Consider the following 16516-nt stretch of genomic DNA (forward strand, 5'->3'; position numbering starts at 1 on the left):
CATGTAAATTTGCACATCCATTCATGTTGCTGCAGGTTTTATCACTTGTGTAGGTAGGTTTATAGTTTCATAGTAGAGCATCTGTCAAAATATGAAAATATCGTGATAATTAGTAATATCGTGATATTTTTCTTATGATATATCGTGATAGTAAAATTTCAATACCGCCCAGCCCTACTGTGAACTATATTTAGAATATGATTACGTAATGTGCTTTAGTTAGAACACGTGCGTATGTGTGCTTGTACTCTAGTGTTATTATTATTTGTTTACTGTACAGAAACCTCCATATGGAGTATATAGTACAACAGATTAAATTAAGAATAAATTGTAGTGATTATACTTAGCTATAATTAATACATTGTTTAAATGTGTTTTAAGGTAGGTGATTCCACAGTACTGCTAGATAGGTTATTCCATAATTTAATTGTAGAGGGGTAAAAAGAGTAAAGGTAAGAATCAATTCTGGAGTGTGGCTGCAAAAATCGTTGATCGTGACCTCGTGTTTGGCTTGCTGTTGGGATTAAATAGGTTCCATTATCGATGTGAACTTGTCTATGCACCATTTTATACATCATAATTAGCTTCAAATCGTTCCGTCGCTGTTCAAGAGTTGGTAGATTCAGGTGATCTAGTATCTCAGTTACACTAGCCCAGGGTGAATAATTGTTTGTAATAAACCTTGCAGCTCTTCGTTGGACCATTTCTAACTTGTAGATGCTACTGTTAGTGTATGGAGACCAGACAGTTGATGCATACTCTAAGATAGGACGTACCATTGCTAGATAACACAGCTTCTTAGTTTGTTGAGTGCAAGAGCTAATATTACGTCGCAAAAAGGCATTGGCTGAGTTTGCTTTACAGGTAACATGTTGGATATGGTTTGTCCATTTCAGGTGTTCATCTATTGTTACTCCCAGGTAAGTGGCACTGGTAGATCTACAAATTTGATGTTGTTTCAGAAAATATGTTGAGTTAGTTGTTAATATCCTGTTAGTGATCTTGAGGTGTACACATTTGCTAAGGTTGAAAAACATTTGCCAGTCTTCACTCCACCTCACTATGGCATCAAGGTCTCTCTGCAATACTAAAGTGTCTTCATTTGAATAAATCGGTCTAAAAATAAGTATATCATCTGCGTAGAGTCGTATCTGAGAGTTCACTAGAGCTGGTAGGTCGTTAATAAAACAAGTAAATAGTAAAGGGCCAAGTACTGTACCATGCGGTACGCCAGAGGTAACTTCACACTGCTCACTAGTTACACCATTCAGAACTACTATGCTTTAAATTCTATCAGTCGTCAACGTGGTGATCCTGACGAGTCGCTCCTGCCTTTAGAACCTGAGCTATCACACTTCTTCAATATTGTGGTGCTGTGACAGGAATAGCGGCTCGAGATTGTCAAGAGGGAAGACCTGTGCTTTAACAGTTTGGCACATCACAAAATATCACAGTGCCAGTCAAGATTTCGGTGCAAGAAATGCAAGAAGAAACACCACACCACCTTGTGTAACAGTGAAGCACAACCCTGAGGACCTACTCATGACAAGACAGCTGATAAGCCACCAGCACCCAACTCTTCAACAGATGTTACAGGGTTTCTTACACTGATATCTCCTTCTACAACACCACAGTCAGCAACTACTTGCCTACTTAAAACCGCAGTTGCTCCTATTATTGCTGGGAACAACAAGACAAAGGAAAATATTCTTTTTGATGAAGAAGCTCAACGTTCCTTTATATCTACAGAGTTGGTTAAAGAATTAGGCATATCATTCACTAGTACAACAGATATTTCATTGGCATCATTTGGCAGCACGTCCAGATTACACCAGAAGCTCAGAGTTACGACTGCGGAGATTGAAACTATCACCGGAGAACTGATTTCTATATCGGTACTCATTGTACCAACAGTTGCTGCACCCATCCAGAATGCTGTCCCCATGTCTCAGGGGCGTAGGGAGGGGGTTCCGGGAGGTTCAGGAACCCCCTGTAAAATTTAGACTTCTGCAAGCAGGATCCTAACACACCATTTAATGTGGCAGGACAACATGAGTGAGTAATATAGCACAGCACAACAATTGATAGAGCTTGCATTCATATCTCAGGGAAGGATTTACAGAGGTAACATGAGCCCTAGGCCTCTTCAAAACTTGTTAAAAAGATCGATATACTCTAATAGAGCAGTCAGGTATATACTCTAATAGAGCAGTCAGGTATACTCTAATAGAACATGTATGTAAATATATCCATGTCCATATGAAGTTTTTCAGACATTCTAACATTAAATGCAAAACTTAGCATGACCTTATCCTACTATAGCTTTGGTGTGCAGTGTTTAAAGATATAGAGCTCCAGTAATTTATCACTTGTGTTATGCAAAATGAATTCATGCTAAGAATATTTGTATAGTTATATTGTTTTGATTGTAAGTCATTCAATTTGTATCAGTAGATTCATGGCTCTTATACCACAGTGAGATAACTATCACTTACAGATTACTATGTGTCTCTATATATGTGTTATGCTGTCTGTTTCCACTAGGTGGCTTTATCTAGTACTACCTTCATCGCGGGGGACTTATATGCATCATAATTAATGTACTTTTTGCATAAAATATAGCAATTTGCTGAGATTTGATTCATTAAAATATTGAAAGTCTCTCAGCGGCTGGAGGCTGTGCCCCCAGACCCCTGCTTCTGGTAACTCAATGCTGTTGCTGGAACCCCCCTTCAAAAAATCCTGGCTACGCCCCTGTGTCTGTTAGCACTATACCACATTTGAGTGGACTCAAGTTAGCTCATCTGGTAGCTCTGATAAGAATTTCACTATATCAATCTTGATTGGGACTGACTATTACTGGGAATTTGTCCAAGACACCATCATCAGAGGAGATGGTCCCACAGCTCAGAAGTCTAAACTAGGCTATCTCTTATCGGGGCCACTGCCATACTCACTCTCACAGACAGCCACTTCTATTTTACTACAGATGGCTTCCACAGTAATGCCTGAAGAGCCCAATCTTGAGAAGTTCTGGTCCATTGAATCTGTTGGTACAGATGCCGCCAAACAAACTGTGGATTCTACCTTTCTTCGCACTTATCAGCAATCTTCAATCACACAGACACCTCAGGGCATGTACGTAGCAAGATTTCCTTGGAAAGAGGACAAACCCTTTTACCCTCAAACATCCACAATTTGTAAGAAACGAACAACTGCATTACTGCAGAAACTTAAGCAAACACCGGATCTCCTAAACATATATGACAACATTATCAAGGACCAAGAGAAGAGAGGTTTTATTGAAAGAGTTAATGACAATGACACCACTGAAAATACTCATTATCTACCCCATCGTGCAGTCAAGAAGGACTCTGCCACAACGCCCATTCGTATTGTTTATGACTGTAGCTGTCGTGGCAATGGTAAGTCAGCTAGTCTCAATGATTGTTTAATTGCTGAACCTCCATTTCTAAACAACTTATGTGCCATACTGATACGTTTTCATTGTCATACCTTTGCTCTTGCCATAGACATCGAAAAGGCATTCCTGCATGTAAAGCTGCATCCTGATGACAGGAATTTTACCAGATTTTTATGGACACTTAGATCAGAGAACTCTACAGACGAATTTGTTACCTACCGCTTTACAGTTGTTCCGTTTGGATCATCTAGTTCACCTTTTATGCTCGCAGCAGTGCTTGACTTACATCTAAGTAAAAGTTCCTCCCCAGTCACAGAAAATATGAAGTAAAACATGTATGTTGACAACATGTTGTCTGGCAGCAATACAGAGGATGAGTTACAAGTCTATTACAAACAGTCTCGAGAACTTATGAGCCAGGCCAACTTTAATCTCCGTTTGTGGTCATCCAATAGCCGCTGTCTCCGAACAATCACAGCAAGGGACAAAACAGATGGTCCTAACCCAACTATAGGACTACTGGGATTCAGATGGAACACTACCACTGACACATTATCACTTGCTCCAAGGTTACTCTCACCAGCTAACACCTTTGTCACAAAGAGGGATGTCCTACAACCTCATCACAGATATTTGATCCCTTGGGCTTTGTGACACCTGTGTCTGTAAGAGCCAAAATTCTGCTTCAAGAGATCTGGCAGACCAAGTTTACATGGGACGAACCTCTCTCCAAAGAGATCACAGATGCTTGGCTCAGTATTCTTCCCGACGTAATGAAACTACCACAGTTTACCATTCCAAGAACTTACCTCTCTACACCAGTCACATCTACTTGCCATCTATATGCCTTTTCAGATTCCAGCACTAAGGCATACGATGCTGTTGTGTATATTTGCCAAAACCAAGAGGTTTCACTAGTCATGTCAAAGTGTCATGTTGCTCCAATCAAAACTGTCACCCTCCCCAGATTAGAATTGATGGCAGCTGTTATGGCTACAAGGCTCATGCAATTTATCAAATCAGCCATTCATCTTCAACCTGATGATTCCTCTAGCCATATTCACATGTGGACAGACAGCCAAATTGTTCTCCACTGGATATACAAGTCACACAATCATCCAAGCCATTCATTTCACACCGTGTCACAGAGATTATTGGAGCATTCCCAGCTAATTCATGGTCCTTTATATCATCTGGTGAATACCCTGCCGATCTTCTGACTAGGGGAATCTCCACCCAACAGCTTTTTTCATCAGAGTTATGATTACACGGCCCCCATGGCTGCTATCCAGAGAAGACTGGCCACAATGGGTACCAACTAATGCTCTACTACAATTGGTAGAAGATGATGATGACTGTGAGAACACACCCTCAACAACACAGGACAGTGATGGAAATGTAGCAGGTATTCATAATGTTGTCAACATTACACGTTATAGTTCCGTTGGTAAATTGGTAGCTGTCACAGCATATGTACTTAGATACATTCACAATTCACGTAAACAGCAACCACTGCTTAATGGTCCACTGACTGCAACAGAACTGAACTGTGCCAGGAAACTTTGGATCTCTAGCAGTCAGTCCACCAGCTATTCAACTGAGCTTGCATAGTTACTAAAGAAACAGGGTTCATGTCCCAATCTAGTGAGGCAACTTCGTTTGTACTTGGATCAAGACAACCTGATCAGATGTGGTGGAAGGATCTATAATGCTCCTTGGACCAGTGCACCAAATTTCCCCACTTGCTACCCCCTAGACATCTGTTAACAACCATGATCATTCAAGAAACACATAAGAAGCTGCACCATGGTGGAACAGCTATTACTATGATGGCAATATGACAGGTTTATTGGATCCCCACCATTAGACAGTGGGTCAGAAGTATTTTGAGATGTGTTGCATGTGCCAGAGCAATGGGGAAACCTTACAGGACTCCTGATTTACCACCACTCCCCAAGACCCGTGTTGGATCAGCCACACCATTTGCTGTAACAGGGGTGAATTTTACTGGGACACTTCATGTTAAGGAGCCTATTGGTGAGTGCAAAGCTTACATTATTCTGTCTTTTCACTTGTGCGAGTACAAGAGCAATCCACTTGGAGATCATCACAGATCTATCCACCAAAACCTTTCTATTAGCTTTCGGAAGGTTTTCCAGTCGAAGATCACTTCCATCTATTATCCTATCTGATAACGCCTCCACTTACCTCGCTGCTGCTGAGGAATTGAAGACAATGTTGGAGTCAAATGACATCAAGGAAACCATGGGACGTCAAGGAGTTGACTCCAAAACGAGCTCCCTGGTATGGGGGTTTTTGGGAACGTTTAATAGGATTGACAAAACAAGCTATCAGGAAGACACTTGGCCAAACATTCATTTCCCTCCAACAACTACAGACAGTCATTGTAGAAATCGAGAGCATGTTAAATGATAGGCCACTCACTTATGTGAATTCCGACTTGCAAGATCCTCAACCATTAACACCGTCCCACCTACTTTATGGTAGAAGAATACAGCAAGTTCTTCATCCCCTCAAAGATCAAGAGGAAATCAATAACCCAAGTTATGTTGATGGTATGGACTTCAGGAAAAGTGTTGACAAACTCTCACAATTGATTGGACATTTCTCTTCACGATGGAAGAAAGAGTACCTAACTTCATTACGAGAATTCTACAAGATGACTAGGCAGAGCAGGCAAATGATAAACAAAGGAGATGTAGTGACTGTACATGAAGACAACAAACCAAGGCTACAGTGGAGACTAGCCATAGTTGAAGATCTCATCAAGGGAAATGATGATCAAGTTAGGGCTGCACACATCAGGACAAGCACTCACACAACAACTAGACCGGTTGCCAAGTTGTACCCATTAGAAGTACAGGATGAGAAGCACAATGACCCCACTGCTCCAGAAGATGTTGAACTATCAACCGACAATGTAGCCAATGAAGATACGCAGAAGACAGCTGACACTAACACAGTTCGTACACGTTCAGTAAGAGCAGCTGCTTCTAAGGCAATCCAGAAGATGAAGGAGTGGAATCGTGTACTTGGCCCGCCCCCGGAGGGTGTCTACAACTGTGAACTATATTTAGAATCAAGAGACACACGGTAGTGTGTCGTGCGGCCCAAGAAGCCGGCGCGCAACACCAGTGAGTATATTGACAGGACGAAAGAAAATGCAATTTTCGCACCTCCGTAGCTCTGTGCTTCCTTGATGAAACAAGACGATGTTTGCTGTGGACATGCCCTCCAACTTCAGTACTCCACATTCCAAATTTGAGCGAAATCGCTCCAAGCGTTCCCGAGATATTCGACTTCAAATAGGTTCTTCTTATTTTTCTTCCTCTTGTCGCACACTTACAAAAACTGCTATAAAACGCGAATGCCATATCCGATTGCCTTGAAATTTGGCACACAGAAGGGCAGGGGCGGATCCAGGGGGGGGGGGGGGGGGGGGGGCTTTGGGGGCTGAAGCCCCCCCTTCATATTTAGGCTTTACTTGATCAATGTGCTGAGTATTATAATGAAATTTTGTCTTAGCATAATTATATGATCACTAATAATACAAATACTCATAAAACCACCTTATAAACATCTTTCCAAGGTATTATCAGCGGATTTATGCTAAAGTTTATGCAACAAGGACCCGGATCAGCATTGGAGGTGTACAAGATCGAGATACTCTAATAGAGCAGTCAGCTAACTACTCTAATAGAACATTCACTGGAAACATGTAGTTGGTTCTGTTATGGAATTTTTCCAAATCTGCCTACACTTATACATACAATGAAGTGCATTGGTCTGTTTAAAGGGCTTCATTCATGCATCTATACTTGTGTAGTTAATATGTATGGCAATACTTAATTCAGGTACACAATTTTCATAGAAAATGCTCTCAGATTCAATCTTGTATTGTTCAAGTTTCAAAATTTTCCACTTTCAACATTCTTATTCTAACATGCACCTATTCAGTGTTGTGCAATTGTACATCATGTACTTGGTTGTCTGTACCTACCCAAACTTTTCCATTAGCAAAATGCTTCAGAGAGCCATACCTATAATCTAAAGGCAGTATATAAAATATCTACAGGTATGAATTTTATGTGGAAATGTCTCTAAATTGCAGTATTTTAGCATCTATTTTTCAAAATTTTCCTGGGGGGGCATGCCCCCAGACCCCCCTAGTTCCAGCATGCTTCGCATGCTGGGAAGTGTGCTTTGTACACCTCTACCCAAGAGATTAGTACCTTGAGTTAGCCCCCCCCCCTTTTATAAATCCTAGATCCGCCCCTGAAGGGGGTATAAAGGCGCATCTCGATACCAACTTTCGCTGGAATACGATGAACAGACAAAGAGTTATGAGCGATTATGAGCGAAAAATAACACCAATATGTTGTCACACCTACAGGGTAAACCGCGTATGGGAAGAAGCTGAAAATCGGTGGGTGAATAGGTTAACTATGGAACCTAAAACCTATTGTGGTTTGAAAGAAATCGAGCTAAAAACCAGGAAGATACAACGAAAAAACCAACAGTGTGTAACAATTACGCAATCAAGATTAGCTAATAAAAAACGACTACTTGTCACGCCTACCAGAAAAACCGCTTGTGGTAATGCTTTGAAAATCACTATACAGATGGAGTAATCATCTTAGAAAGGCTCTTCAATGGTGAAGAAGAATCAGACTTAAAGCCACGGAGTTATAACACGAAATCCAACTTGGTGTAGCAAGATCAAGATACTCTAATAGAGCAGTCACCCTAATAGAGCAGTCACCCTGAAGAAAATTCAAGAGATCAGCTAGAAACAAGTAACCTGTATAGAGATCAGCTACAAACAAGTCACCCTGTAGAGAGATCAGCTACAAACAATCCACCCTGTAGAAAGATCAGCTAGAAGAAATCACCTTGTAGAGTTCAGCTACAAAGAAACAACCGTGTAGAGAGTTCAGCAACAAAGAAACCATCATGTAGAGAGTTCAGTTGCAAACAAATCACCTATAGAGAGTTCAGCTACAAACAAATCTCCCTGTAGAGAGATCAGCTAGAAGAAGTTTCCTCAGCTAAAAACAAATCACCCTGTAGAAAGATCAGCTAGAAGAAGTAACCTTGTAGAGAATTCAGTTACAAAGAAACCACCATGTAGAGAGTTCAGCTACAACCTAGTGACCTTGTAGAGACATCAGCTAGTAGAAGTTACCTTGTAGAGAGTTCTGCTACAAACAATTCACCCTGTTCAGAGATCAGTTAGAAGAAGTTTTCTTGTAGAGAGTTCAGCTACAAACAAATCACCCTGTAGAAAGATCAGCTAGAAGAAGTTACCTTGTAGACAGTTTAGTTACAAATAAACCACCATGTAGAGAATTCAGCTACAAATTAGTGATCCTGTAGAGACATCAGCTAGAAGAAGTTACCTTGTAGAAAATTCAGCTACAAAGAAACCATTTTGTAAAGAGCTCAGCTGCAAACAAATCACCTATACAGAATTCAGCTACAAACAAATCACCCTGTAGAGAGATCAGCTAGAAGAAGTTACCTTGTAGATAGTTCAGCTACAAACAAATCACCCTGTAGAAAGATCAACTAGACGAAGTCACCTTGTAGAGAGTTCAGCCACAAAGAAATCACCATTTAGAGAGTTCAGCTGCAAACAAATCACCCTGTAAAAAATTCAGCTACAAACTAATCACCCTGTAGAAAGATCAGCTAGAAGAAGTCACCTTGTAGAGAGTTCAACTACAAAGAAACCATCATGTAGAGAGTTCAGCTGTAAACTAGTGACCTTGTAGAGACATCAGCTAGTAGAAGTTACCTTGTAGAGAGTTCAGCTACAAACAATTCACCCTGTTCAGAGATCAGTTAGAAGAAGTTTCCTTGTAGAGAGTTCAGCTACAAACAAATCACCCTGTAGAAAGACCAGCTAGAAGAAGTTAACTTGTAGAGAGTTCAGTTACAAAGAAATCACCATGTAGAGAATTCAGCTACAAACTAGTGACCCTGTAGAGACATCAGTTACAAGAAGAAAATTCAGCTACAAAGAAACCATTCTGTAAAGAGCTCAGCTGCAAACAAATCACCTATACAGAATTCAGTTACAAACAAATCACCCTGTAGAAAGATCAGCTAGAAGAAGTTACCTTATAGATAGTTCAGCTACAAACAAATCACCCTGTAGAAAGATCAACTAGAAGAAGTCACCTTGTAGAGAGTTCAGTTACAAAGAAACCACCATGTAGAGAGTTCAGCTACAAACTAGTGACCTTGTAGAGACATCAGCTAGTAGAAGTTACCTTGTAGAGAGTTCAGCTACAAACAATTCACCCTGTTCAGAGATCAGTTAGAAGAAGTTTTCTTGTAGAGAGTTCAGCTACAAACAAATCACCCTGTAGAAAGATCAGCTAGAAGAAGTTACCTTGTAGAGAGTTCAGCTACAAACTAGTGACCCTGTAGAGACATCAGCTAGAAGAAGTTACCTTGTAGAAAATTCAGCTACTAAGAAACCATTCTGTAAAGCGCTCAGCTGCAAATAAATCACCTATACAGAATTCAGCTACAAACAAATCACCCTGTAGAGAGATCAGCTAGAAGAAGTTACCTTATAGATAGTTCAGCTACAAACAAATCACCCTGTAGAAAGATCAACTAGAAGAAGTCACCTTGTAGAGAGTTCAGTTACAAAGAAACCACCATGTAGAGAGTTCAGCTACAAACTAGTGACCTTGTAGAGACATCAGCTAGTAGAAGTTACCTTGTAGAGAGTTCAGCTACAAACAATTCACCCTGTTCAGAGATCAGTTAGAAGAAGTTTTCTTGTAGAGAGTTCAGCTACAAACAAATCACCCTGTAGAAAGATCAGCTAGAAGAAGTTACCTTGTAGAGAGTTCAGCTACAAACTAGTGACCCTGTAGAGACATCAGCTAGAAGAAGTTACCTTGTAGAAAATTCAGCTACAAAGAAACCATTCTGTAAAGCGCTCAGCTGCAAATAAATCACCTATACAGAATTCAGCTACAAACAAATCACCCTGTAGAAAGATCAGCTAGAAGAAGTTACCTTGTAGATAGTTCAGCTACAAACAAATCACCCTGTAGAAAGATCAGCTAGAAGAAGTCACCTTGAAGAGAGTTCAGCTACAAACAAATCACCCTGTAGAAAGATCAGCTAGAAGAAGTTACCTTGTAGATAGTTCAGCTACAAATAAATCACCCTGTAGAAAGATCAGCTAGAAGAAGTTACCTTGTAGACAATTCAGCTACAAAGAAACCATTCTGTAAAGAGCTTAGCTGCAAACAAATCACCTGTACAGAATTCAGCTACAAATAAATCATCCTGTAGAGAGATCAGCTAGAAGAAGTTACCTTGTAGATAGTTCAGCTACAAATAAATCACCCTGTAGAAAGATCAGCTAGAAGAAGTTACCTTGTAGACAATTCAGCTACAAAGAAACCATTCTGTAAAGAGCTCAGCTGCAAACAAATCACCTGTACAGAATTCAGCTACAAACAAATCACCCTGTAGAAAGATCAGCTAGAAGAAGTTACCTTGTAGATAGTTCAGCTACAAATAAATCACCCTGTAGAAAGATCAGCTAGAAGAAGTTACCTTGTAGACAATTCAGCTACAAAGAAACCATTCTGTAAAGAGCTCAGCTGCAAACAAATCACCTGTACAGAATTCAGCTACAAACAAATCACCCTGTAGAAAGATCAGCTAGAAGAAGTTACCTTGTAGATAGTTCAGCTACAAACAAATCACCCTGTAGAAAGATCAGCTAGAAGAAGTTACCTTGTAGATAGTTCAGCTACAAATAAATCACCCTGTAGAAAGATCAGCTAGAAGAAGTTACCTTGTAGACAATTCAGCTACAAAGAAACCATTCTGTAAAGAGCTCAGCTGCAAACAAATCACCTGTACAGAATTCAGCTACAAATAAATCATCTTGTAGAGAGATCAGCTAGAAGAAATTACCTTGTAGATAGTCCAGCTCAAACAATTCGCCCTGTACAGAGCTCAGTTAGAAGAAGTTACCTTGTAGAGAGTTCAGTTACAAAGAAACCATTCTGTAAAGAACTCAGCTGCAAACAAATCACCTAAACAGAATTCAGCTACAAACAAATCACCCTGTAGAGAGCTCAGCTAGAAGAAGTTACCTTGTAGATAGTTCAGCTACAAAGAAACCACCATGTAGAGAGTTCAGCTGCAAACAAATCACCCTGTAAAAAATTCAGCTACAAACAAATCGCCCTGTAGAGAGATCACCTAGAAGAAGTTACCTTGTAGAGAGTTCAGCTACAAAGAAACCATCATGTAGAGAGTTTAGCCATGAACAAATCACCTGTAGAGAGTTCAGCTACAAACAAATTACAGAGATCAGCTAGAAGAAGTTACCTTGTAGAGAGTTCAACTACAATGAAACCACCATGTAGAGAGTTCAGCTGCAAACAAATCACCCTGTAAAGAATTCAGCTACAAACAAATCACCCTGTAGAGAGATCAGCTAGAAGAAGTTACCTTGTAGAGAGTTCAACTACAAAGAAACCATCATGTAGAGAGTTCAGCTGCAAACAAATCACCCTGTAAAGAATTCAGCTACAAACAAATCACTCTGTAGAGAGATCAGCTAGAAGAAGTTACCTTGTAGAGAGTTCAACTACAAAGAAACCATCATGTTGAGAGTTCAGCTGCAAACAAATCACCTGTACAGAATTCAGCTACAAACAAGTGATCCTGTAGAGTGATCAGCTAAAAGAAGTTACCTTGTAGAGAGTTCAGCTACAAACAAATCACCCTGTAGAGAGTTCAGCTAGAAACAATTTACCCTGTAGAGAGATCAGCTAGAAACAGTGATCCTGTAGAGAGATCAGCTAAAAGAAGTTACCTTGTAGATAGTTCAGCTACAAACAAATCACCCTGTAGAGAGATCAGCTAGAAGAAGTTACCTTGTAGATCGTTCAGCTACAAACAATTCACCCTGTAGAGAGAGCAGTTAGAAGAAGTCACCTTGCAGAGTGTTCAGTTACAAAGAAACCACCATGTAGAGTTCTGTAATAAATATATGTATTATATATATAATTTGTACATTTATTGATACAATCAGAAATATTTAAAGTATTCATCTGCTTCATCTTTTCTTCTTCCTGTGGAAAAGAAAAAAAAGATAGGTTTAAAAAGCCCCAAAGCTGGCCATAGGCCGGCTTTGGGGTATAAAAATACAAAAAGAAGTGAAATCTAATCCAAAACAGCCAAGCTGTAAAAAAGTGTGCGGCCCTCAAAAAGGCTATGGTGAAAAAAGATGTGAAATCCAAGGTGGTGGCCAAGAAATGACTGTGATGGTAGGTTAATGGTAAAAATTTTAATAACAACAATTCAGGTGAATTTGGTGCCAAGACCAAGCGGCACAATAATTCACCTGAATTGTCGTTATTAAAATATTTACCATTAGCCTACCATCATAGCCATTTCTTGGCCGCCACCTTGGATTTCACATCTTTTTTCACCATAGCCTTTTTGAGGGCCGTACACTTTTTTTACAGCTTGGCTGTTTTGGATTAGATATAATTAAGTAATGTACTTTAGTTAGAATACGTGCGTATGTGTGCTTGTACTCTAGTGTATGTCACGTGCTTTAATTCTATCAGTCGTCAACGTGGTGATCCCGACGAGTTGCTCCTGCCTTTAGAACCTGAGCTATCACGCTTCTCCGATAACTACCCCTACTTTTCTACCTTATAAATGTTACTTACGTAGTAGCTAGTCTCACTATATAGCAGTGGCGAATACAGGGGGGTTGCAATGGTTTCAGCTGAAATCCCCTCTGAAAATAGCGTGCGCCCCAACTTTATTGACGACTTATCGTGTGGGTGGTAAAATCGCCACGAGTCATACATTGTGTGTTATAGAAGGACTTTCTACTGGCATAACTCCATACTTTTGCCTTTGAAATCGCAATTATGGCATTCAATAACAGGTTGTGACCTTTTTTCTTTTCTTTTCTTTTCTTTTTTATGGTCTTCAACTTTCAGCTAGGCTGAAGTTGAGTGGAATCTGAAACCCCCTCTGAAAATCTCTAGATCCGCCACTGTATAGAATAAGAAGAACGTAACCTAAAGGTGAAGAAGAAACCAAAGCTGAACCCAAGCCTAACCCTAACGCTAATGCTACTATGCTCGGGGAAACCACTAGACGGGAAAATAGGTTCAGTAACCACTTTCATTTTTTAATGGATTAGCTACCTGAAAACCTTGTAAATATCAAATTCTTTGATTGACATGGTATAATAATATTGTTTTGGCTATAGCCACCTAGCTAGCTACCTCAGAAATAATCTAGCCGCCGGGTTCCCGTGCACAGGTATAGCCGTGTGAGCTGGATGGCTGTGACAGGCAGCGAATTTTGCACCCGACATAATCACCCCAGACATGTTATTCATCAATCCTAGACCATGAGACCGTACACGTGCATGCACTCGGCACTCAACATCATGGGTGACAACGCCAGTAACGGTAAGTTAATTCATCCGACCTAGGCTCCTAGCTGCCGTAAATCGGGGAGTGGTGAACAGATTACGCCACCCATGTACGCTTACATACAAAACCTCACCTCAGCTTGCCCACCATCCATCATCTTAAACTTAAAGCAACTAACAGAAAGCTCTGCTCTCGCGACTCTCGTGATCAGCCTGTCTAACATAGCTACTGGTTGTGATAACGATACCACATAGGTCTATTATTATTATGTAAAAATAAAACACTATAAAATTGAATATATCAAATAATTCATTTAATATACCAAACTAATTTATTTAACATATTAAATAATTTGTTGTACAAACGGGCCAAATAATTCATTGCGCATACCCATTGTACATACCAAATAATTTATTGAATAATTCATTGCACAATGCACATAATGCACATACCAAATAATTCATTGCACATACTACAGTGGCGGTTACAGGGGGGTTGCAATAGTTTCAGCTGAAACCCCTCTGAGAATAGCGCACGCCCAAATTTATTGACGACTTGTCGTGTGGGTGATAAAATCACCACGAGTTATACATAGTGTGTTATAGGACTTTCTACTGGCGAAACTTCAACTTTTGCCTTTGAAATAACAAATACGGCGTTCAAGAGCATCAAGAGCAGGTTGTGACTTTTTTTTGGTCTTTGACTTACAGCTAGGCTGAAGTTGAGTGAAATCTGAAACCGGTTACCCCTCTCTGAAAATTTCAAGATCCGCTACTGTTACCAAATAATTCACTGCACACAGCTACCAAATAATTCATTGAATATACCAAATAATTTATTGAATATACCAAATAATTCACTAAATATACCAAATAATTGAATCAAATAAACATTTTGAAACAAATGGCCTAGCATAGTATAGTGTATCAACTATGATCCACTAACTTGGTTGGCAACAACTTGAAACTCGTAGACATAACTCTCATTTGTGCCTCCTTTTTAAGATCATCCACAATTTAACATGTATCCCACTTATTGACATCACCTCGTTTAACACCACAACAGCAGAATCTACCATCACAACAAGAGCACACGCAAATAATATTCCAGTTCCATTTGCAAGAACTGACACATACCAGTATTTACTTGGACCTAATGCCTGTAGGATGTGGAACAATTTACCCAAAGAAATTAACTCTATTGAACAATATTAATTTGGAATGTATACGTGTTTTTCCTCCCTGTGTATAGTCTTCGCTTGCGAAGTTTTCACAGTAATAATAAATAAATAATAATAATAATAATAATATAGATTTAATGTACATACCTCCATAAGTGGAGTATAATCGTACATATCTGAATCACAATTATGATTGTGTGTGAATGTATATTAACATTATTTGTTGTCAGTTAATTTCAAGTGTGTGCATGTGTGTGTGTGCAAGTTGGCTTGAAAATTTTCCACTGAGTTTTGATTGATAACATCTCCTGGCTAGGTATTCCAAAGTTTAATCGATGATGGCATATATGAATATTTGTATGTGTCCACTCTTGAGCACAGCTTCATGAGGTGACCACGTGTATAGTGACATGTTACTGGTACTAATATATTGTCATCAATGTCAACATCAACAATATCATTAATTATTTTGTAAAACATTATCAGTTTTGCATTGTTCTTCTGCTTTGCAAACTAGGCCATCCCAAAGATTCCATCACTTTAGTCACACTAGCGTATCTGTCTTTCTTATTTAAAACAAATCTTACTGATCATCTTTGCACCATCTCTAGTCTGTCGGTGTCTGTCTGGTAATGTGGTGACCATACCACTGATGCATACCCTAAAACTGGTCGTAAATAAGTTTGATAGCATGATGATTTTACAGCAATTGGACAGTTTGTTAAGTTTCGTTGCAAAAAACCAATCACAGAATTTCCCTTCTTGACAACGTTGTTGATGTGTTCATGACAGTTCAGTTTTTGGTCTATGGTGACTCCGAGGTATTTAGTATGTTTAACTTGTTGGATATTAGTATAGTCTATGTGATATGCAAGGTTGGGTAAGTTAGACTTGTTTGATATTCTTAAACACTCGCATTTGCTTGGATTAAAGTTCATTTGCCATTTCTTGGCCCACTGAGATAATGACTTGTTGTAAAATAGTAATGTCTTCCTCTGAATTAATATACCTGTATAATAAAGCATCATCAGCATATAACTTGATCTTAGATTTAACTACTGTTGGGATATCATTAATGTAGCACAAAAAGAGTAGCGGTCCCAGGACAGAACCCTGTGGGACTCCTGATATTACTGATTGTGGTTGACTGGTTTCTCCATTTAGTACAACTTGCTGCTTTCTATCAGTTAAAAAGGCATTGATCCAATTTAACAATTGGCCACATATACCATATGAGGACAGTTTATGAGATAACTTATTGTGAGGAACGGTGTCGAAAGTCTTTGACAAGTCCAGCAGAATTGCATGTATCTCTCCACCATTATTCAAAGTAGTCGCAAAGTCGTGTACAGTTGATATCAGTTGGGTTTATTAAGCGCTGCTTACGGAAGCCATGTTGCTGTCAGCATATAATAAGATTTTCTTCTAGATGTTGATAAA

The 16516-nt window shown here is 39.5% G+C and overlaps 2 protein-coding genes across 2 annotated transcripts; both read left to right on the forward strand.

Annotated features, from left to right (window-relative positions):
• Positions 1 to 3004: 3004 nt before the first annotated feature.
• Positions 3005 to 4944, forward strand: LOC136261069 (uncharacterized). Its single transcript, XM_066055036.1, has 3 exons — positions 3005 to 3425; positions 4767 to 4871; positions 4931 to 4944. Exons 1-3 carry the CDS (start codon positions 3005 to 3007, stop codon positions 4942 to 4944), a joined length of 540 nt encoding a protein of 179 aa, XP_065911108.1.
• Positions 4945 to 5337: 393 nt separating this feature from the next.
• On the forward strand, positions 5338 to 6542 carry LOC136261070 (uncharacterized). The gene is made up of 3 exons (XM_066055037.1): positions 5338 to 5461; positions 5565 to 5728; positions 5823 to 6542. Exons 1-3 carry the CDS (start codon positions 5338 to 5340, stop codon positions 6540 to 6542), a joined length of 1008 nt encoding a protein of 335 aa, XP_065911109.1.
• The last annotated feature ends 9974 nt before the right edge of the window (positions 6543 to 16516 follow it).

This window comes from Dysidea avara, chromosome 7, assembly GCF_963678975.1.
Source record: "Dysidea avara chromosome 7, odDysAvar1.4, whole genome shotgun sequence".
NCBI classification, from domain to species: Eukaryota; Metazoa; Porifera; class Demospongiae; order Dictyoceratida; family Dysideidae; genus Dysidea; species Dysidea avara.